General features: G+C 40.1%; 1 protein-coding gene and 1 long non-coding RNA gene across 7 annotated transcripts in view; one reads left to right on the top strand and one right to left on the bottom strand.

Annotated features, from left to right (window-relative positions):
- The window catches only part of HERPUD2 (HERPUD family member 2), a 48,127-nt gene extending 32,121 nt beyond the window's left edge, over nucleotides 1-16,006 (bottom strand). The window contains exons 1-2 of the mRNA XM_082472026.1: nucleotides 15,705-16,006; nucleotides 15,087-15,504 (exon numbers count right to left, since the gene is read on the bottom strand). Coding sequence (XP_082328152.1) covers nucleotides 15,087-15,233 — 147 coding nt within the window. The 5' untranslated portion in view covers nucleotides 15,234-15,504; nucleotides 15,705-16,006. The remainder of the gene's footprint in view (nucleotides 1-15,086; nucleotides 15,505-15,704) is intronic.
- A 185-nt stretch (nucleotides 16,007-16,191) lies between these two features.
- Nucleotides 16,192-21,980, top strand: part of LOC309665574 — a 58,585-nt gene continuing 52,796 nt past the window's right edge. For 4 of the 6 annotated variants that reach the window (XR_014266511.1, XR_014266512.1, XR_014266513.1 and 1 more), the window contains exons 1-3: nucleotides 16,192-16,334; nucleotides 17,406-17,543; nucleotides 17,948-18,009. This is a non-coding gene — a long non-coding RNA (uncharacterized lncRNA). The other 2 variants (XR_014266515.1, XR_014266516.1) reach the window with 2 other exon arrangements.

Here is a 21,980-nt window from a genome sequence, read left to right on the forward strand (position 1 = left end):
TGGAAATGAAAAGAAAGCTGGAGTAGCTATACTCATATCAGATAAAATAGACTTTAAAATAAAGAATGTTACAAGAGACAAGGAAGGACACTACATAATGATCAAGAGATCAATCCAAGAAGAAAATATAACAATTATAAATATATATGCACCCAACATAGGAGCACCTCAGTACATAAGGCAACTGCTAACAGCTATAAAAGAGGAAATCGACACTAACACAATAATAGTGGGGGACTTTAACACCTCACTTACAACAATGGACAGATCAGCGAAACTGAAAATTACTAAGAAAACACAAGCTTTAAATGACACAATAGACCAGACAGATTTAATTGATATTTATAGGACATTCCATCAAAACACAACAGATTACACTTTCTTCTCAAGTGCACATGGAACATTCTCTAGGGTAGACCACATCTTGGTCACAAATCAAGCCTTGGTAAATTTAAGAAAACTGAAATCATATCAAGTATCTTTACCGACCGCACGCTCTGAGATTAGACATCAATTACAGAGAAAAAAAACGTAAAAAACACAAACACATAGAGGCTATACAGTACGTTATTAAATAACCAAGAAATCACTGAAGAAATCAAAGAGGAAACCAAAAAATACCTAGGGACAAATGACAACGAAAACACGACAATCCAAAACCTCTGGGATGCAACAAAAGCAGTTCTAAGAGGGAAGTTTAGAACAATACAAGCCTACCTCAAGAAACGAGAAAAATCTCAAATAAACATTCTAACCCTACACCTAAAGGAACTAGAGAAAGAACAAACAAAACCCACAGTTAGTAGAAGGAAAGAAATCATAAAGATCAGAGCAGAAATAAATGAAATAGAAACAAAAAAGCAATAGCAAAGATCAATAAAACTAAAAGCTGGTTCTTTGAGTAGATAAACAAAATTGATAAACCTTTAGACAGTATCATCAAGAAAAAGAGGGAGAAGACTCAAATCAATAAAATTAGAAATGAAAAAGGAAGAGTTACAACAGACACTGCAGAAATACAAAGCATGATAAGAGACTACTACAAGCAACCCTATGCCAATAAAATGGACAACCTGGAAGAAAGGGACAAATGCTTAGAAAGGTATAACTTTCCAAGACTGAACCAGGAAGAAATAGAAAATATGAACAGACCAATCACAAGTAATGAAATTGAAACTGTGATTAAAAATCTTCCAACAAACAAAAGTCCAGGACCAGATGGCTTCACAGGTGAATTCTATCAAACATTTAGAGAAGAGCTAACACCCATCCTTCTCAAACTCTTACAAAAAATTGCAAAGGAAGGAACACTCCCAAACTCATTCTACGAGGCCACCATCACCCTGATACCAAAACCAGACAAAGATACTACAAAAAAAGAAAATTACAGACCAATATCACTGATGAATATAGACGCAAAAATCCTCAACAAAATACTAGCAAACAGAATCCAACAACACATTCAAAGGATCATACACCATGATCAAGTAGGATTTGTCCCAGGGATGCAAGAATTCTTCAATATATGCAAACCAATCAATGTGATACACGATATTAACAAATTGAAGAAGAAAAACCATATGATCATCTCAATAGATGCAGAAAAAGCTTTTGACAAAATTCAACACCCATTTATGATAAAAAACTCTCCAGAAAGTGGGCATAGAGGGAACCTACTTCAACATAATCAAGGCCACATACGACCAACCCACAGCCAACATCATTCTCAATGGTGAAAAACTGAAAGCATTTCCTCTAAGATCAGGAACAAGACAAGGATGTCCACTCTCGCCACTATTATTCAACATAGTTTTGGAAGTCCTAGCCACGGCACTCAGAGAAGAAAAAGAAATAAAAGGAATACAAATTGGAAAGGAAGAAGTTAAACTGTCACTGTTTGCAGATGACATGATACTATACATAGAGAATCCTAAGGATGCCACCAGAAAACTACTAGAGCTGATCAATGAATCTGGTAAAGTTGCAGGATACAAAATTAATGCACAGAAATCTCTTGCATTCCTATACGCTAATGATGAAAAATCTGAAAGAGAAATTAAGGAGACACTCCCATTTACCACTGCAACAAAAACAATAAAATATCTAGGAATAAACCTACCTAGGGAGACAAAAAACCTGTATGCAGAAAACTATAAGACACTGATGAAAGAAATTAAAGATGATACAAACAGATGGAGAGATATACCATGTTCTTGGATTGGAAGAATCAATATTGTGAAAATGACTATACTACCCAAAAGCAATCTACAGATTCAATGCAATCCCTATCAAATTACCAATGGCATTTTTTACAGAACTAGAACAAAAAGTCTTAAAATTTGTATGGAGTCACAAAAGACCCCGAATAGCCAAAGCAATCTTGAGGGGAAAAAACGGAGCTGGAGGAATCAGACTCCCTGACTTCAGAGTATACTACAAAGCTACAGTAATCAAGACAATACGATACTGGCACAAAAACAGAAATATAGATCAATGGAACAGGATAGAAAGCCCAGAGATAAACCCACGCACCTATGGTCAACTAATCTATGACAAAAGAGGCGAGGCTATACAATGGAGAAAAGACAGTCTCTTCAATAAGCGGTGCTGGGAAAGCTGGACAGCTATACGTAAAAGAATGAAATTAGAACAATCCCTAACACCATACAGAAAAATAAACTTAAAATGGATTAGAGACCTAAATGCAAGACAGGACACTATAAAACTCTTATAGAGGAAAACATAGGAAGAACACTCTTTGACATAAATCAGAGCAAGATCTTTTTTGATCCAACTCCTAGAGTAATGGAAATAAAAACAAAAATAAACAAATGGGACCTTATGCAACTTAAAAGCTTTTGCAAAGCCAAGGAAACTACAAACAAGATGAAAAGACAACCCTCAGAATGGGAGAAAATATTTGTAAATGAATCAACGGACAAAGGATTAATCTCCGAAATATATAAACAGTTCATGCAGCTCAATATTAAAAAAACAAACAACCCAATTAAAAAATGGGCAGAAGACCTAAATAGACATTTCTCCAAAGAAGACATACAGATGGCCAAGAAGCACATGAAAAGCTGCTCAACATCACTAATTATTAGAGAAATGCAAATCAAAACTACAATGAGGTATCACCTCACACCAGTTAGAATGGGCATCCTCAGAAAATCTCCAAACAACAAATGCTGGAGAGGGTGTGGAGAAAAGGGAGCCCTCTTGCACTGTTGGTGGGAATGTAAATTGATACAGCCACTATGGAGAATAGTATGGAGGTTCCTTAAAAAAGTAAAACTAGAACTACCATATGACCCAGCAATCCCACTACTGGGCATATACCCAGAGAAAACCATAATTCAAAAAGACACATGCACCCCAATGTTCACTGCAGCACTATTTACAATAGCCAGGTCATGGAAGCAACCTAAATGCCCAGTGACAGACGAATGGATAAAGAAGATGTGGTACATATATACAATGGAATATTACTCAGCCATAAAAAGGAACGAAATTGGGTCATTTGTAGAGACGTGGATGGATCTAGAGACTGTCATACAGAGTGACGTAAGTCAGAAAGAGAAAAACAAATATCGTATATTAACACATATATGTGGAACCTAGAAAAATGGTACAGATGAACCAGTTTGCAGGACAGAAACAGAGACACAGATGTAGAAAACAAACGTACAGACACCAATGGGGGAAATTGGTGGGGGTGGCGGGGGTGGTGTGATGAACTGGGAGATTGGGATTGACATGTATACACTGATGTGTATAAAATGGATGACTAATAAGAACCTGCTTATAAAAAAATTAATTAAATTTTAAAAAAAATTAAAGATTTTGAAAACTCCTAGTCCTAAAACTATGAATCCCAGTTTCAGAAATACAAATACTCATCAGACCTTTAAACCTAATAGCACATAATCTGTTTAACCCAAAATATAGCCAATTGAAATAACATTACTAGAAGTCCAGAGGCTGATAATCCCTTATCCCCAAGTCCTAGTTTTTTAAAGCCTATACCCACTGAACAGAAAAGCTGGGCAATGGCTAAGCAAGTCCCTCAGCAGGATGAGGAAACAGCATGACCAACAGCACCCTGCAAAAGGTTTGCAAGAAGAAAAGACCACAGCATTCACCATTTGCACCTCTGGAAGAGCAATCAAGGTTTAGAAAATCCATTAAGAGGCATTTGTACATTTCATTCGTATCTTTAGCCACTGTCCCTCTCCAGTGTCTTCCATCCAGTTCTAAAAGTTAAGGAAGCTTCTTCAGCTGAGATGCAAATTTGCTTTTCTATCCAAGGCCTCTCTGTCCCTCTCAGACCCAGATCCAGATATCCAACTGCTTGTTAGACATCTGACACTTTCAAATATCTTTTTTTTTTTTTGGCCGCGCCAGGCAGCATGCGGGATCTTAGTTCTTGGACCAGGGATCAAACCCATGCCCCCTGCAGTGGAAGCATGTAGTCTTAACCACTGGACCACCAGGGAATCTCCACCTTCAGATATCTTAATAGGCAACTCAAAATCAAAACATCTACAGGGGTTCTCAATTCCCAATTCCCCAGATCTTTCCTCTCGCTTGTTCCCTATTCCATAACAACTTGCCACCAGTTGTTTAAGCCAAAAATCTGGGCATTATCCTCAATTTTTCTCTCACCTTGTCTAACATAGCTAACCATCAGCAAATCTTACGGACTCTATCTCCAAAAGTCCCTCTCAGTCCATTTCTTTCCATCTCTATTGCCATTACCCTAACCTAAAACCATCACCTCTTGCCTGAACTTCTGTAATAGCTTCTTAACTGGTCTTTACACTGTGTTCTACAGTCAGTAAATAGAGTGATCTTTTAAAAATGTGAATCACTCCTGTGACTCTCTAATGGATTCCTACCACTCTGGATTGAATTCTAATTCCACACCATAACCAGATGGTCCCAGCAGATCTGGTTTCTGTCTCTTTCCAACCTCCTCTGATCATAATCTTTCCTCCTCACTCACTAGCCAAACTGGCATTCACTTAGATCCCCAAATATGCCAAGCTCCTCCCCAACTCAGACATCCTACCTGCAACAGTCTCTCCCAGCTCTCGCAGGGCTAGCTCTTAATCATCTTTTGGGTCTTAGCTTTAAAATGACCTCCTCAGAGAGGTCTTATCTGATTTACAAATTTAAAGTAGAGTATTTCCTTTCACACACCCGGTTTGTTTCCTTCATAACACAAGCCATAATCTGTAATTATCTGCACATGTTTATTTCCCTAAGTGGAATATGAGTGCCAAGAATAAACGAGGGTCCATGTCTGTCTAGCTCATCCCTTTACTCCCAGAGCCTAGCACTGTGTCCTGCAGAGTAGATGCTAAATGCCGATTTATTAAATGAAGTGTAATGAGTCCAAAGGGGCTTACACAGATTTGGAAGACACAACTTATTTGAAGTTCATTATATCAGTTATTTTACATGTAATCATTAAGAATGGAAATGAAGTATTTAGTCTGTGAATCACAATACTAGTTTAAAACACTTGCTGGTTCTAAATTCATTTGGTTCATTTCTGCAAATGGTACTGATATTAACATATTATTATACTATTGAAGGAGCAGTCATGTGTTAGTATCTTAGTAGTAACTTTACTCTAAATTAATAGTCAACTTAAACATATCTTTTCACAGCAAGGGAACATCAATTTTCAAAAAAGCAGAATGTAACAAAATTACATGGAACTCCCCGAAAATACATGAAGCAAAAACAAGTGTGGATGAGGATATGAAGAAAGTAGAACCCTCATACATTGCTGGTGGGAATGTAAAATGGAACAGCCTCTGGAAAAGCTTGGCAGTTCCTCAGAAAGCCACCATATGACTCAGTATACATTCAATTCCATTCCTAGGTATATACCAAAGAGAACTGAAAACAACACGTCCACACAAAAACCTGTAAAGGAATGTGCACAGCAGCATTATTCATAATAGCCAAAAAGTCGAAACAACTCAAATGCTTTGATGAATGGATAAACAAAATGTGACATTTACATATAATGGAATATTATTTGGCCATAAAAAGTAATGAAGAACTGATACGTGTTATAACATGAATGAACCTTGTAAACATTATGCTAAGTGAAAGAAGCCAGACATAAAAGGCCATATATATTACAGTTACATTTATGTGAAATTTTCAGAATAGGTGAATACATATAGACAAAAAGTAGATTACTGGTTACCAAGGACTGGGGGACAGAGAATGGGGAGTGACTGCTAATGAGTATGGGGTGATAAAAATGTTCTGGAATTAGACAGTGGCGATGACTGTACAAATTTGTGAACTACTAAAAACCACTGAGTTGTACACATTAAAGGGCAAACTTTACAGTATGTGAATTATATCTTAATTTTTTAAATTGTTGCTTTAAATTGAATATTCAAACACCTTCAGATATCAGAAGTAAAAGGAAAAAGAATTCTTTAATTTTACTTTGGGTGAAAACAGAGAAAAAGTTTTCATGTGCATAAATTAAGAAGATTTGAAATTTTTTCTACTAAAAAAATTAGTGAAAAAATTCAGTTTAAATCAGTGAATTTAATTTAAATATCTGGAAAACCAGTGGTTAGACATGATAACAAACCACACAATAATCAACTGAATTTTCAATTGGTTTGCATTATAATCTACAGTATTAGGAAAATAACAGATTTTGAGATCTAAATTCAAATTCAGTTTAACTTGTAAAAGTGACACAATTTTATTTATCCAGACCTACTAACAGTATTTTTTACCTTGATGAAAAATCCACTTCTGTATTAGGGTAAGTAATGCTAGCTGCTATAACGAACCTCAAGATCTCAGTAGCTTAACACAATAAAAGTTCATTTTTCTCTCAATAAAAAATGTTACATGGTATCCTTTAAATATAAGAATTCAGAAGACTCAGGATTGGAAAATCTAAAATGAAGTACTAATTAAATTGTCAATGAAAATTTTCTTCTGTTAAGACACTGGCTACACAGATTAACATATAAATATACTTGACTACCTCTGTTAACAACACCACCAATTCTTCCTGTTGCTCACATCCTACATCTAACAGTCAGCAAATCTTAATAGGTACAGTACTTTACCATCTCCCCTGCTCCACCCTAGACGAAGCCTGGTGATATACGGTAGAGTAGAGGCAGCTAAATTACCAAGTTGGAAACATCCTGTTGGCACTCTGAGTAGCCCAGAGACAAAACTATACCACTCCAAATATACGGCTGCTTAACCAGCTGGCCCAAAAACTCTGCTACCCACTTAACAGAGGTTGCTAAAAACCAAGGTGAGGAAAGCTCACCTGCTAGTATAATATGCAAAAATAAATCCTAAACTGGGGAAAGATGTTTCCTTTCTAAAAGGTTTAAATATATTTTATCTAAAGTGTCTGACTTTTTAATGTTTATTTAACTAGATAGCAAAAACAGATAAAATACCATGTATCCCTAATGCACTTAAAATATTCACAAGAGTCTAACAGATGAGTTCACAAGGTGAACAACATTTTTATATTTCTGGAAAGTCACCTAGTTGGTATCAAAAGATTAGATTTTTTACGTGAAGGACTAAATGGGTCTTTCATAATTATGAATGGCTTAAAAAAATCATGTCCTTAGTATACCCAACTTCAACATAATCAAACAGCTCAGTAAAAGCAACGGTTAACTTATATATTAGTGCAAAGAACTACAGCCCAATTTCTTTGAAAGTGGTAATTATTAACATTTCAGTTCTTATATACAGTTCAGCCGTAAGTGTCAAACAGCTTTAAAGAGCTGGTTCTCAGTGCACAAAATATCGTTTCTGTGGGAAATGAATCCAGTGAATTTGTACTGAACATATCTCCCTCCCATTCCCACTAAATCCACCCAATCTAAAGCCTCGGGAAATTCAGAAACACTGTAAGTGGAAGCAGAGCTTACCCAAACTGCCTCTACCTCTTATCCCCTTGCAACAACAGTAAACAAAACCAGCTTACAGAGCTTACACAACAATTTCCTCTGGAACTCCAAAGGGACATTCCCTGCTTAGCTGTTTCTACTGACAGGCCAAATCAGGTATGCATACAACAGAGATGCCAAAATACATGACTGCTATGGTTCATACAAACAAGCAGGGAATGTGAAAAGATAGGGCAAAGCAATGTACTTGGAAGTCTTAAGATATTATGTTCCCATACCTTCCCTATAATTTATCAAAATTAACAAAAATAACCACACACTAAGCTGACATGCATTAGAACGGTATTAAGACTGTGTTACCCATTCATCTGTAGCCTTTAGATGACAAACCATCTAAACACACACACCTTTTTACAGTCCACTTACTTCCTTTTAATTTGCAAGTATATAACTGAGCTGGCCAAATCCCTAAATGCCTTTCCTTCATCTTATTATATATAACCGCCATATGGTTAAGACCTGAGGCTTGCAAGTCAGACCAACCTGGGTACAAATTCCAATTCTACTACTTAAAGTTCTATGACCTTGGGCAAAAAAAAATCACCAAGCCTCAGTTTCCTCATCTATAAAACAGAGCTGATAACAGAACTCACAGCATAAGCTGTCTATGAAGGATAAGTATGATAAACATATAAAGTGCTTACCAGAATGCCTGGTATACATAGCAACCTCTTAGTAAACGGCAGTTTAAAATCACAGCACCAAATATGACAGTTAAATAAAAGCATTTAGGGGCTTCCCTGGTGGCGCAGTGGTTGAGAATCCTCCTGCCAATGCAGGGAACACGGGTTCGAGCCCTGGTCCGGAAAGATCCCACATGTCGTGGAGCAACTAAGCCCGTGCACCACAACTACTGAGCCTGCGCTCTAGAGCCCGCGAGCCACAACTACTGAAGCCCGCGCGCCCTAGAGTCCGTGCTCCGCAACAAGCGAAGCCACTGCAATGAGAAGCCCACGCGCCGCAATGAAGAGTAGCCCCCGCTTGTCACAACTAGAGAAAGCCTGCGCGCAGCAACAAAGACCCAACACAGCCAAAAATAAATAAATAAAAATTTTTTAAAATCATTAAAAAAAAGCATTTAAGACCATCAAGTTCATCAATATTCATTATGTGTGGGAATTCCCTGGTGGTCCAGTGGTTAGGACTCCATGCTCTCACTGTTGAGGACCCGAGCTGAATCCCTGGTGGGGGAACTAAGTTCCCACAAGCAGCGCAGCGCAGCCAAAAAAAAAATTATTATGTAAAGGAGAGAAACTTAAAGTTCTAGAAAAATCCTATTTTTAAAAGCACTGATGCATGATTAAACAAAACATTACCTTCACAGTACTGTTATTTTCCAAAAAAGACATTAGAAAAAGGCAAGGAGTTAAACAAAACAAATTTCAGTCAGCACTCATTCAAAACTTTTAACTTTCCATCAACCTTTGACAAGAGTCTTATAAAACAAAAATTATTTGTGTGTGTGGACTATAGCCCCTTTAAATCAACAGTTCTGAGATGGTTAAGCAAGCAAATTTTAAAAATGACCTGCTTACTTATGCTAAGTGAAATAAGTCAGACAGAGATAAATACTGTATGATATCACTTATATGTGGAATCTAAAAAATAAAACAAACTAGTGAATATAACAAAACAGAAGCAGACTCACAGATATAGAAAACAAACTAGTGGTTACTAGTGAAGAGAGGGAAGGGGGGAGGGGTAATAAACAGGTAGAAGATTAAGAGGTACAAACTATTAGGTATAAAATAAGTTATAAGGGTATATTGTACAACACAGGGAATATAGCCAATATTTTACAATTTTTTAAAAAATGACCTTCCTGGGCTTCCCTGGTGGCGCAGTGGTTAAGAATCTGCCTGCTAATGCAGGGGACACGGGTTTAAGCCCCGGTCTGGGAAGATCCCACATGCCGCGGAGCAACTAAGCCCGCGAGCCACAACTACTGAGCCTGTGCTCTAGAGCCTGTGAGCCACACCTACTGAGCCCATGTGCCACAGCTACTGAAGCCCACACACCTAGAGCCCGTGCTCCACAAGAAGAGAAGCCACTGCCATGAGAAGCCCACACACCGCAACAAAGAGTAGCCCCTGCTCGCCACAACTAGAGAAAGCCCGTATGCAGCAACGAAGACCCAATGCAGCCAAAAATAAATAAAATAAATAAATTAAAAAGAAAAAAAAAATGACCTTCCTAAGTAAGGTAATAGAGAATTGCAAAAATAAGACAGATATAAACCTCAAATTATATTATAAAAGCTACTTCCACTGACAATGAAAGTAAGACTTCCATCTGAACTGTAGGCAATTTGGTTACAGAATGTTATATTCTCAGAATAGAATCTATGCAACTGGTTCTATTCCTATTTCTTTAATTCTAACAAATCTCAGAGCAAAGGCACAACTTGAAAAGGTGCCAAGAGAGAGAAGGTCTATCCAGAACTGAAGGACATGTTCAACAGGGATTTTGACCTCAAGACAAAAATGGGAAGCAAAAGGATACAAGCCCCAGAAAGGTTTGCCTTCAAAATTGAATTCAGGGTGAGTCAGGTCCATCGTAGTTATTGTTTGTGTATAAGAACAAATAGTAAGAAACAAGATAATGAAAAAGGTGCCTAACTGGATTTAGAGGATCTTATTTTTTATTTTATTTCTTATTTTTAAAGTTTTCTCTAGGATAGTCCATTCTACTGGATAACATTAAGTTCAACCATTTTGATTTTTACATACCTAGTAAATAAGTCTAAACTAGATCAAAGTCTGAAACTACTCAAGTAAAAGTGGCCCTCTTGATAGGTTATCTTCACCCACTAGCAGTAATTACCTAAATTTCAGAATAATTATTTCACACTACAGGCCAATTTTAGGAACTGAAAACCTAAAGTCATGAAGTGATGACAAATGTCATATTAGAATATGATTCACAATTATATACACTATCAACATGAACTGGTGCACTCCCCAGTTTTTTTGTTTGTTTGTTTGTTTTTTTGTTTATGGCTGTGTTGGGTCTTCGTTTCTGTGCGAGGGCTTTCTCTAGTTGTGGCAAGCTGGGGCCACTCTTCATCGCGGTGCACGGGCCTCTCACTATCGCGGCCTCTCTTGTGGAGCACAGGCTCCAGACGCGCAGGCTCAGTAATTGCGGCTCACAGGCCCAGTTGCTCCGCAGCATGGGGGATCTTCCCAGACCAGGGCTCGAACCCGTGTCCCCTGCATTGGCAGGCAGATTCTCAACCACTGCGCCACCAGGGAAGCCCCTCCCCAGTTCTTAAACCAAGTACCAAACCAATTATCAATACCATTCAAAGTTAAACAAAACTCCACCACAGCTCAGTTTCACACCTGAGGTTTTTAGTAATGACTTTGTAAACTTCTGTATAAATGTGGCAATTGCCTTGCTTCCTAACTAGAAAACACTTCCCCCTTTTAGCCCATTATGGAGCTATAATCCTTTAACACAGTACTATACTACTAAGTACTATAATAATATAAAGCATTTAGAATCATCAGTGCAACAATAGCTCTGAAAGAACAGTTAAAAAAAAGAAAAAGAAACTACGATCTTATCTGACTAAAACTTATCAATTCTTTAAGAAAAATGTCCCTGTGAATCTTTTCTTAAAACAGCTACACATTCCCTTACCCTCACTCCAGAGTGGACCATTCCCTTCCAGTGCTCCTATAGCACTCAGTACATCCCTCTTATATAACACTAGTACATAATATCGTAGTTATTTACTTATATGTCTGTATCCCCCACTAGACCTGAGCTTCTTAAGAGCAAAGGACTCTTACCACCTTTTTGCTTAGTATATACATAGACCTTCAAATGCCAGGTCAATAAATTCCTAATTAAATAAATAAATGAAGCCCAAGAAAGTGTGCTTTGGAAGGAGGGGTATATTTGTTGTGGGTTTATTGAGGTGAGGGGAGGTTGAATTTAAAATATCCATGCGAATGGAGATTATCTGTGATTAAATGAAGTGAATATCTGACCATAAAGCTAAAATCTTAAGATTTTACACACTGTTGCAGAGTTTAGCCAGAATTCCGTTAACAGCATGTAGGCATGTGACCTATCCTTGTAGAGATCCTAAATGAACAACTTCAAATCTCCATTCTTCTCCCTCCAGCAGCTCTCATTTATTTTCCTAGAAGCCACTGTCCACAGGGACCAAGGCCCTCTACCTCCCCTGACCCATCAGATCCCATAAGAGCAGTGTCTACGAACTGTTCTACTTCACACTGGGGAACACTTGCTTCTACCAGGCACTAAACCCTTCTCTGCTTCCAAGTCCACCCACCTCCACCTTTCTTATGCGCAAGGAATCAGGCATAAGAAATGATCTGTTAAACACCAAACAGCACTTGAGACCCTTAAAAACAGAATCAATGTTAAGTAGTCATTGTTGGTGGTCATAAGAATCTAAGCTTCCTTTATATTAAATCAACAATATAATATTGCTTATACTGTTAAATTTCTCTGTTCTAAATAACAACTTTACAAGTAAACTTTAAGGACTCCAATTCCTATGCTGAGGACTACCTATGGCTTTGGAGTATCAGTAAACAGTTGGTCTGTTAAACAACTGTGATATTTCAAATCAGTTCTAAGTGATAAAAAAGTTAGAATGTGAGTGTGTCAATAACCTTACAAAGTTTTCATTGAAGTTCTATGAAAATAAACACATGTGCGCTTCCCTGGTGGTGAAGTGGTTAAGAACCCGCCTGCCAATGCAGGGGACATGGGTTTGATCCCTAGCCCGGGAAGATCCCACGTGCTGCGGAGCAACTAAGCCCATGCGCCACAACTACTGAGCCCGCACTCTAGAGCCCGCGAGCCACAACTACTGAAGCCTGTGCGCCTAGAGCCAGTGCTCCGCAACAAGAGAAGGCACCGCAATGAGAAGCCCGCGCACCGCAACAAAGAGTAGCCCCTGCTCACCGCAACTAGAGAAAGCCCGCACGCAGCAATGAAGACCCAATGCAGCCAAAAATTTAAAAAAAAAAAAAAAAAAAAAAATTTATAAAAAACAAGAAAAGAAACACATGTACACCAACCTCACCCTCATTAACCTAGAAATAAACTTCAGATATTACAATTCACTTCGAGAAAACTTGCTGGAAGAGGAAAAAAGGTTTGCCACAAGGTTAGGTAATTAATAGGCTGTATATTATTTGGTACACCTTCCAAAAGTGCCTCCAGTGTGTACTAGAAGCAAGCGGCTTAGGGGGGCGGGGTGTAGAGAAGTTTGCAACTGATCTGTCCTCCAGCAGCTGACTGATCCACATGGGCACTGACAGCACTCCACTGAGATAAGTGCTAAGATGGCAGAACTCCTGCCAAAAACAGGCTTATCCCAGGAGCAGATAAGACAAATAGGGTTCACACTCCTCTCTTAGATACTTTTTAAAAAAGAAAAAGGTTCAGAAAAGTGATAACTCTTGTTCTATCACAGTGCAAACCAAGTCCCTTTTGGTTTAATCATATAATGTAAAAGATCCTCACATAAGTATACACTTGAGCATATAACTAAGTACTTAGATATATGCTCAATAATGTACTTAGGAATGGCTATGTTATGAACAGTGCTATGGAAGTCTATGGCTTTCAATTCTGCCTATCCTGAAAAGCTATCTTCTACTTCAAAAATGTGTAAAACAAGTCATATGCAATAGGAAATCTTTTGTAAAGCAGAAATTTTTAAAAAGAAATTGTTACCCCTGTGTAAATCTTACCTTTCAAGAAAAGATTTGAAAAAATGAGAGTTCCAACTATTTTGTTCCAAGTACTTAAATACTTCAGGGTTTTTATTTCTCCTACTAAAAATATTTGTAATCAAAAAGTACTGACAAACATAGCTAATGCCAACTAAGAGTTGTTTTTCTAAACCACCTGTTTTTGCAATAACCACCCTATTTCTATAGCTATTCTAGTAAGCCTAAATGCCTAACTAAACTTAATACTGTAACACTGAAACAGTCCTAATTCATTAACATCTTAATATAGATCAAGTGCCTTCCTTACTTATTTGCATAAAACAAGTGTTAAGTAAAACCTAGAAAGCACAGTTGCCTTCCAACACATCCTTGCTGCTGGCTTAAATTTGCCAGATGCCAAAAATATTTCCCACCCTAAAAATCCAAGCTTCTTCATTAATTAAAAAAAAAGGTTTAGTTATCACTGAAAACTACTTATTCAGGAATGAATTTTTTACACAATGGAGAACATGAAAGCCTAACTTTCATACACACTACACAACACTATACTTTTCTAAATTATTCCAAGACTTAGTTATCAACTGTGTTGATAACTTTCAAATCTAACTTTGGGGACAGATGGAGCCGTACTGTCTATTTTATTTATTATCTTTGCAATATCCAGATGTGATGCAGAATGAAAAACACTGCCGCACTGATTTACAAATGGCTATATGAAAGGAATAAAATGATGCACCAAATGGTGGGGGTGTGGAAGGACTGTTCTCTTCTAAATGAAGAAAATTTCTGTGTCCTCTACAGGAGGAAAATGAGAGGGGGGGGGCAGAAGAAAGTGAATCTAAAACGTATAACTCTTTGCTTCTTGAAACATACTAGTGTGTAAAGTATAACTTTCATAGGGGTCACATACTTATTTCAAAATTCGCTCTTCAGCAATGAGCAAATTTCTGGGCCAGATGTTGAAAGTAAAGAGGAATTTTAGTCTAATAAGCAATAAAAGCTTGAATATGGATTGCAGTGCTTATCTTTTTTTTTTAAAGGATGCACCTGTCATTCCCATTTTAGGTTGATGACTTTGAGTCCAAGGAAAACGGTCCTATTGTATGCCTGCCAATTCTCATGTGCTTTGATATTTCACTTACTAATTACACTTACTAATTAACTGGACCTCATCAGGAAAATATTAATGATGGTTCAGACAAGAGAGTCACGTAACCTCGGAACGCAAAATGCTTCGCGGTCAAAATACTTTGCAGTCAAAAAGAGACCTATTTGACTCAAGAGGGGTGGGGATAAGCAGGGAGTAAGGGAGTATATGACAGGAAAATCTGCTGGCCAGAGCAGCTGCGCCCAGCTTTTAGACACTTACTGGTTTGCTAGGGTACACGTTAGACAGATGCGTTTTTAGTTTCCCCACGGTCCAGTTCAAGAAGCAGCTAATAGTCTGGTCACTGTATTTCTGATTCGGTGCTTTAATGATGAGGGTCACAGGAATCTCCATCCCATTTTGGTCCATGGTGCCTCCAAGGTCGAACAGAGTCAAGAGGAGCAGCAGTTAAGCCCAAATGAGCCGAGGTGGTTACTGCCGGCGCGGCTGGGATGGGGACGGAAGCGAATGGGTTCTTAATATTCCTTGTTCAAGTCAGTCACAAGTGCATCGGGCGATACAAAGGCCATTGCCGGTACCGAGGATGATGGACAGTGGCGGCGGCGGCGGCGGCGGGGTCTGGGGGCCCGGCCGGGGGTGCAGTTTTCCCCGCCAGGTTCGGGCTCCGCCGGGCTCCGGTCTGCAGAGGGAGGCCAAGGGGAGAGAGAAAGCGATGAGAAGGTAGGGAGGGGTGAGGACGCGACAGCCCGAGCCACCGCCCCGCCCCCGCCGCGACCCCTAAGCTGAAACGCAACAAGGCCCCGACGCGACGGCCTCGCCACGCGGGCTGGAGAAGGGGACGGGCCGCTCAGGGTGGCCAACTGCGACAGGCAGGGCTACCTGAGAGATGGCTGCGGGGCCCGCCACCGCCGCCCTCCGCCCCCGGGCACGGCCACCGATCGCACAGTCCGGCCGAGCGTCCTCCGCGGCGGCCGCTCCCTTCCTACTGCTCGGCGGCGCCCACGGTCCGGCCCTGGATCTCGCGAGGCGGCGCGGCGGCAGCGGGAGAAGTTGGCCGAAGGGCTCTCCGCCTGACGCCTCCGGCAGGGCAGCTGGGGCGCAAGGCCGGGCGCAGCCGAGGCGGCGACAGGTGGCAGGAGGGCGGGGACTAGAATAGGGGCGCCGGCCGCGAGTGCGCCTGTTTTGTTGTTGTTGTGAATAAGGTCCGGGTCCCCTTTAAGCCGGAAAACGCAGGGCGGAAGTGCGTCAGGGGCGACTCGCCCACGCGCGCTGTTCTCCAGGTCCCGTCGCCGACCGCCCCGGGCGGCCCAGGGCGGCCCGTGCCGAGTTGTGTGTCGTCTCGAAGCCACTCGGGCGTGTCGAGCCCGCCCTGCCAGGCCATTCGCTCCGCCTTGCCTCCCCAGCGGAACTCGGGCCTCCACCAGCTTCGCTGGCGTTAGCACATTCTGTTTTGACCACACCCGGAAGACTTGGGAAGTGTTCCTCATCCTTAGAGCTGTCTCTGCAAAAGTTAGTGTCCTTCCTGATGCTCAATCAGACTTCTGCCCATAATTTCTTGTGTCGACTCTCTGCAAAGCACGGTACCTGGAGCTCTGGGGAAGGAGAGACTGTGGGTACATTGCATAAGGAGAAGACTTTCAGTTAAACCTGAAGTCTACCTCTGCTTTCCGTGTGACCCTGGCTAACTTTCCTGAGCCTCAGTTTACTTCTCTAAATGGGGACGGTAATGGCTACCTGACTGTGTGCTGTTGATTAAATGAGCTATGTAGGTAAGCCATCTGGTACAGTTCTGGCGTATATCAGTCTCTCAACTAAATATTAATTTCCATGTATTTCCTCTCCGTCTTCTCAAAAGTTGGCAAGTGTTTGTTTACTGAGCACCTACTGTGTGCTCAGCACAGTGGGAAATGAAGACGGATGGCAGTGTTATTTTTCTGGTTTATGGTTTACACGTGGGAACGCGAAGGTTCAGGCTATTGCCCAAAGCCGACTTACTCTCCATTTTCTGCACAGGTTTAGGAGTCAGTGCAGTAAATTAAGAGATGTGCATTTGCACAGGTCCAGGCTTCCACTTATAGGTGAATACAAGCAGATAATATAGGGGGCTTTGGGGACCTGGTCTCTTCCTCTCTCAGCTGCAGAGGAGTTAGTGAAAGTTAGTGACCAAGAGGAAATTCTTCCTTTCAACAGCTAGGGCCCCAGGATCCCTTACACCCTCTCCTCCTTCACCTCTTTTCTTTGTGATAGGACACCTACCATATCTTAGCCTTACCCTCTCAATGCTCTTCTAAAATAAGAGTGAAGTTTCCTTTATTTCTTGTCATGGAATGAGAACAGTTTACTATGACTTGGATTTCCTTTGGCAGACCCTTTTTCTACCTAGTATCTAGTCATATTAATAGAACCTTAACTTAATTCTAGCTACAAGTACTTTTTCTAGCTCCCTTACATCTAGCAGCAGCCATTCGACACAGCTGTAGTCCATAAGATGAAAGGTGAAGTTGCTACTGGGGCTTCCAGATGAACATGTTCTGCAGACCAGAGCTCATCCCTGCCCTACACCTGTCTTTCTTCCTGGAGGAATGTGATGCCGGCGGTGGGGCAGCCACAGCTCAGTCCTGAAGCAACAGACAGGAGAACAAAGGCCTATATTACAAGGATGGCAGAACAGAACAATTGAAAGAGGTTGAATCCTTTATGGCATAAGTGTGCCACCATGTAAGTCCCAAGCTGTCTGCTCTAAGAATTCTTTTATGTCCAATTCCTGTTTAAGGCAGGAAGTCTCCCCAACCGCAACTGCCACAAGCACCACCACCCAAGCCAGCGGCTCCTGTCACTTATGCCTGTGACTCACTTCCAGGAACCCCTTAGAGTAATGTGGTCATCCCCCTTGGTTGGCACTCTGAAATGTACGTTATTAATGAGAATTATATTAATAAATATTAATATGGAGAGAATGCATTTCACTGTGATAGATACTATTTAAAGTAGAGTTCATCAAAGGTTCACTAACATGGACAAAATCATTTTAAAATGTAATGAACATTCAAGAATTTGAAATATATGAGTATAAAGATGATAAGAGTATCTGACAGAAATGATTTTTTTTTTTTGCTTTACAGCCACCTGAATTAACAACCTAAAAATGCTTTTGATGCTGTTGAACTTGCCCACAATAAAAACAGTATGTAAATATGATCCCATTTTTGTTAAATTACGTGTATGTGTGTATAGAAAAATGTATGAAAGGGTAGTCCCTAGACTATTGATAGTGTTTAACTTGGAATTTGGAGTAGGAAAAACAGCATGGAGGGGATGCAAGATAGCAGTTACTTAGAGGCTGCTGTGAGCTGTTCTTTGTCCATGTTGCACATAAGAAGGGAACAACTACACATCTCAGTTACCATTTGCTACTTAAAGACAGCCTCTAATGAGAATGCTTAAGGATAGGATGCTAATAGATAATAAAGGATTTGTGATTGTTAAGGCCAAATCTACTTTAACACTATTAACTATTCAATGCACATAATTTTAGTAGCTAGTTCAGTAATTCAGGGTGATTTCTGCCCATGGAGTAACTTTCTTTGTTGACAAAGTAAAACACTTAAAGAAAATTATTTGTAAATAATAAAACTGATTTCCAGTATTTGTGGGATATTTACTTCTAATTCTTTTAATTGGGAAGGAGGACAGCTAGAAAAGCTTATATCGACTCCTTCTGTGAGATTCCAGTTTCTTTTAAAATTTTAAAGAAAATAGAGTGCTTATTACTGAGCTTTTCTTACTAAAATTTGGAATACCTTCCAGGAAGGTAAAATACGTTATGATGTTGAATAATATAGTTTTCAGTGTTTTGGTTTTTTGTTTTTGTTTTTATGATAACTCTCTTGGGAAGAAAGACTTTAGTCAAGTGATGATCTTGCAGTTGAAAATTTCAAAGATGATGATAGCCATCTGGCTTCTGATTCCTTCTACTTCTGTTTACACCAAACTTGTCTTTTTTTTTTTTTTTAAGATGCTGTGCCACAAAGCATCTAATCAAATCTCAATCAAATTTATTGTTTAAAAACAAGTGAAATCTTCCACTTCAAGCCTAGGAAAATTAGCTCATTTCAACACTGCACTTTCAAAATCTTAATTGGTCCCAGATGTTTGATTATAAACCATATTGTAGAAAATGGAAGGAAGAAAACCACACATGCATTAAATGCCAAGTGGATGATTTAAGTGATGTATCATTTAATGAATTTTCAGAACAGCCCTGAGAGGTAGTGAGGTCAGTGAAGCTCAGAAAGGCTAAATGTCTTGCCCCAAGTCACACAGCTAGTAACTTCTAAACAGAATTCTGATTCCTCTGTAATACACAGTCTTTCCACTACACCGAACTGTCTTAAAGATATTCATGCATAACAAGACACATTCAGGAGGAAAAGGCTTTCAGGAACAACATCTTAGAGGTCATCTAGATAGCTTTCCAAGTACTGCCGGAATCACTCTTACTGCATCTCAGAAAGGCAGTCAGCCAACTTTGGCTTAAACCCTTCCAGGGAAAGGGAGCACCATAGTTTTCACTACAGCATGACCTATTGTTAAACAGCCATGGTTATTATAAGTGAATTAAAATCTGCATTGCTATAATTTGTCATTAGGCCACTTTTCTCCTCTTGATTAATTCAAAATATGTTTACTTTTATTCCACGTCTGCCCTTCAAATGGTTAAATGCTGTCTACATCTTATCCAAACTAAACATCCCCAGATTCTTCAACCATCCTTAAGAATAGTTTCCAGATCACTCAAAACATTGACTCACCTTTGAACGCACTAGTTTGCATAGCCCTCCTCAATTATGGTGGCCATAATGAGCATTTCGACACATGATTTCCCTAGAATAGTCTTCATAAGGACACATCTATATTTCTATTTCTGTATTAATATAAATCTTCATAAGGTAGTTTAGCAGTTGGATTTCCTGCTTTTCAGAAACTGTATGTCTAGTCAGTTCTTAGAGCGACCATTTGGGTAAGACAGAAGTCTAATTTCTCTGATGAGTTAATCCACTGACTTATTTATCATAACACTTGGAGAAAACTGTAGCAAATAGCATCTCACTGACCTCCTTTAGGTGACCAGAGGAAGGGGGGAAGGGGAAATCCCTTATATTTTTCACTCTCTAAAGAATTTTGACCTAAATGTATGTATTAGTTATTTATTGCTGCAAAACAAATTGCCCCTAAAACCGGGTCAGAATTTTGGGAGTGTCTTTGCTGTTGGTTCTGGTTTTGAGTCTCTCGTGAAATTGCAGTCAGGATTTCAGCTGGCATTTGGTTATCGGAAGGCTTGATTGGAACTGGAGGATCTACTTCCAAGATGGCTTACTCCTAAGGCTGGCAAGTTGGGCTGGTTGTTGGTGTGAAGTCTCTGTTCCTCCCCATGTGGGTCCCTCCACAGGACTGCTTTTGAATGTCCTTACAACCAGACAGCTGGATTCCCCCAGAATGAGGGAATCCTAGGGACCAAGGCTGAAGCAGCAATGCCTTTCATGACTTAGTTTCTGAAATCATACATTGTCACCTACATGGTGCGCTATTTGGTCACAAAGGCCAGCCCTGAGTCATTGTAGGAGGAGAGTAGTATGAGCATGAATACCAGGAGGTAAGGACCTCCTGTCATATTGGAGGCCAGTTACCATAATGTACCTTACCAAAGCATAGCAGGTCATAATGGATACCCTGCTCCTTCTGTATGCAGCTATCCAAGTCCAAATCCCAATAGTAACCTTGCAGTTGGTTCACAACTGCATACCCTTCCTCTGGCATTTAGCCTCTCTCTTCCCAGAGATGTTTCACCAATTTCCTCCCCCCAAAATTAGAACTATCTAACTCTATTGGCTATATTTCTCAAATGTTTATAAATGTTTATCTTTTTTGCTAAAAGTAAATATAGTTTAGCTGAGTTTGGGAATATTAAATTTGCTACACTACATTCAAATAAAGGTAAGAATAATCACTAAATTGAACATGGAGAGTAGTCATGGGCCTAACTCAGGGGTTCTTAATCTGGGTCCAGAGACATACCCTGAATTATCTATAGGACTGTGTACATATGTACACATGTGCATTTATCTGGAGGGAGAGTCCATGGTTTTGTCAGCTTTTATTTGTTTGTTTGTTTGTTTATTTATTTATTTATTTTTGGCTGCGTTGGGTCTTCATTGCTGTGCGCGGGCTTTCTCTAGTTGTGGTGAGCAGGGGCTACCCTTCGTTGCGGTGCACGGGCTTCTCATTGCGGTGGCTTCTCTTGTTGCAGAGCACGGGCTCTAGGCACGCAGGCTTCAGTAGTTGTGGCTCATGGGCTCTAGAGCGCAGGCTCAGTAGTTGTGGTGCACGGGCTTAGTTGCTCCACGACATGTGGGATCTTTCCGGACCAGGGCTCGAACCCGTGTCCCCTGCATTGGCAGGCGGGTTCCTAACCACTGCGCCACCAGGGAAGCCCTTTATCAGCTTCTTGAAGGGGCCATTTGTAATGCCTTTCAGAGCAGCAACAAAATTTAGTCCTCATTGTAAGGTTTTTCCAGTTAAAGGAAATGGGTTATTGAGCCAGTTACCAAGTTACTGCCTCAAGGGCCCCAAAACACTGTTCATTGCCTGCTTTGTGATAATAGAAATAAATCCTGTACATATCAATACTTCGCCTTTTCCAGCTCTCATGATATTAAGCTTTGTCAGTAAAGAGCACTGGAGGGACACTAGAGGAAGAATAGAGTTCTCTACCCGTGTAGTGTGGTGTGCTCCCTTAGGCAGGCTCTTACAGCACGTGTGGCTTCTGCAGCTCTCAGTTCCAGCAGTGCCCAGTGGCCAGCAGTGTGTAGCACCTCCCATGAACAGGCAACTTTGCAGGCAACACCCATGAGCATCTTTCCCTGGAACCCCATCAAGTGGCTTCACATGGAGTACCACCAGTACAACACTGTTCATGAATAGCTTCCCCTCACACCCCTTAGGCAGCTTTTCTCCCTCAGCAAACTTCTCTGACATCAAATGAGCCACAGTCACTGGACTTCTTCAAGGAGGGTCTATCTCAGCCCTTAGGGCAGTAGATGATCACTATATCTGATTTTCCTATATTCTTTAGCATTTTCTTAGTTCTTTACTATC

This window comes from Balaenoptera physalus (assembly GCF_965194825.1).
Source record: "Balaenoptera physalus genome assembly, chromosome: 8".
Classification (NCBI taxonomy): Eukaryota; Metazoa; Chordata; class Mammalia; order Artiodactyla; family Balaenopteridae; genus Balaenoptera; species Balaenoptera physalus.